General features: G+C 37.2%; 1 protein-coding gene across 1 annotated transcript in view; it reads right to left on the reverse strand.

The window, feature by feature from the left end:
• Window positions 1-2,279, reverse strand: part of LOC103582698 (5,6-dihydroxyindole-2-carboxylic acid oxidase-like) — a gene marked incomplete at its 3' end in the record, with an annotated part of 26,115 nt that overhangs the window by 8,594 nt on the left and 15,242 nt on the right. Inside the window, exon 3 of the mRNA XM_008564219.1 lies at window positions 244-423. Within this exon, the coding sequence (XP_008562441.1) occupies window positions 244-423 (180 nt within the window). The remainder of the gene's footprint in view (window positions 1-243; window positions 424-2,279) is intronic.

Raw genomic sequence — 2,279 nt, forward strand, 5'->3', positions numbered from 1 at the left:
GAGCGAGGGGCGGGCGCGACACTGAGGGTTGCGGTCCGTTGCCGGACACGAGAAAAGACAAAAAAGGAAAAAAAAAAAAAAAGTAGTTTTGAATATTTGGCAATGGCGAGATACTATAGCTATTTTATGCTTATTTTGAAGCATATCTTGTATGTGTCAAGTGCTTAGTCTAAACTGATAACTTTGCCATCTCAACAATCCCCCTGGCTGAGCCTGTAAAAGGTATATATGAAAGCATCTCACCTGCATTGTATCTCCTCAGCCATTCGTCAAAGACTGCATCAGTGAAAGTATGCAGGAGGACAAAAATGGGATCATTTGGAGACAAGTGGGTTTGTCCTCCTGTTCCATTCAGGAACAGATGAGCCAAATTGTGAAGACTTCGAACAGCAGGGTTATAGTTTCCTGTGGGCTCGCTATAACCTAGATATAAATGTAAGGATAAGAACAGTAAAAAACATTGCAGACACCTTATTTTTCAAGTCAATAGCAGTGATTATATTGGGAAACAGTTTTTCCAAAGCTTGTGAGGCCAAGTTTTGCCTTAATATAATAGCATTGCTTCTCTGGACCTCTGGTTGATGACACTTGCTTGCTATACCCAGAGCTTGGCTACTTTTAAGCTAGTAACATGACATTCTAAATGTAGCCTCTAGGTTAAAAATAATGACCTGCAAAGGATACCAGTCAAGAGACATAGAAAACTGTATTTTGACAAGGCAGACATTGTTCTACATGCAAATAAAGACAGAGGAAATCTCCAGTTTCTACTAAAAACTGCTGACACAACTCGAACATCATTCTGAATGTCCTGGAACTGAAATTTTCAGATGCTTCTTTAGTCTCCTACCTTACTCCTTTTGGCTGACTGTCAGTCAGCATATTTATTTTTGGAAAAATTATTTTATTTTTGTGGGGGAAGTTGAAAATTTTCAGAACTTTCCCACCATCTCTGTACTAGTTTTAAACATATGGAAAGCCTACTGTGAAAACATTTAGAGAACTTTTGATAAATCTTCCTATTCCACACATATATATATATATGGCATATATATGTTACATTATATTGTGTTATATTAATATATATATATATTAGAGAGAAGATAAGAATAGATGCAGGTCAGGTCATAAATAAAAACAGAGGGTCTGTAAGGTGGGATGTCTTACTGGCTCAAAGTACTAGAGGCTAGAGAGTAGAGAAAAATTATATGTTATAAAATTAAATCAGAATTTAAAATAAATTAACCCATTTTCTCTTAATCTAAGATTAATTGTATAGTTACAGCCACTCATTCCTCCATTTATTAATTTCCAAGCATTTATTCCACTATTTTTTGATTCAAAAAACATTTAAAAATTGCCTGTAATGCATATGGCATACGGCTAGGCACTAGTCTTTTCACACATTCTGTCAGGACATCCATATAATGTGTTCTGATTGGGGTTAATGAGACACAAACTGAATTAGAAATNGGGCGGATCCCTCATGAATGGATGAATGCTCTCCCTGGAGGAGGAGGGGTAATGAGTGAGTTCTCGCTCTATTAGTTCCCGTGAGATCTGATTGTTTAAAGGACCCTGGCTCTTCCTCTCTCTCTCTCTCTCTCTTGCTTCCTCTCGCCATGTGATCTGCTTGTACCCACTGGCTGTCTCCCGCTTTCCGCCATGAGTAGAAGCAGCCTGAGGCCCACGCCAGATGCAGCTGTCCCAGAATCATAAGCCAAATAAACCTCTTTTCCTTATAAATTACCCAGTCTCAGGTATTTCTATCATGGCAACACAAAACGGACTAAAACAATGGTTAACCTCTGATATCACGTGTATGTGCTCGATAAAATAAAGGCACAGAAGCCAAAATTTAGAACACTTTCAGAACATGAAACTTTGTAATGTTTTAACCAATGAAAGCACTTTCATTGTTTGATGTAATGTGAGCCTCTCAGCTGAGTAAGAGTGCAGAGAAAGAGGCCTTTTAAATAATATTTTAAAAACTCATTGAAATAAACTTAAAAGAGATTTCCTATGGTATAACATTAAAGCCAACATTAAATTTTCAAGTTGAACAAATTTCCATTTGTGAGAGGTCATAAAGTAATAAAAACCAGAACTGTGTATTATGGGTATAAAGTTTTTAATCATGTGGGGTATCCAAATAAGAGCTCTGTAAGGTTTCTTCATTTGTATTAAAAAACAATGAGAGGGCTGGCTTGTTATCTCAGTTGACAACTCCAAGGTCAAGGGTTTGGATTCCTGTACTGGCCAGGGGTCAAAAATAAATA

Source organism: Galeopterus variegatus, unplaced genomic scaffold, assembly GCF_000696425.1.
Source record: "Galeopterus variegatus unplaced genomic scaffold, G_variegatus-3.0.2 Scaffold17414, whole genome shotgun sequence".
Classification (NCBI taxonomy): domain Eukaryota; kingdom Metazoa; phylum Chordata; class Mammalia; order Dermoptera; family Cynocephalidae; genus Galeopterus; species Galeopterus variegatus.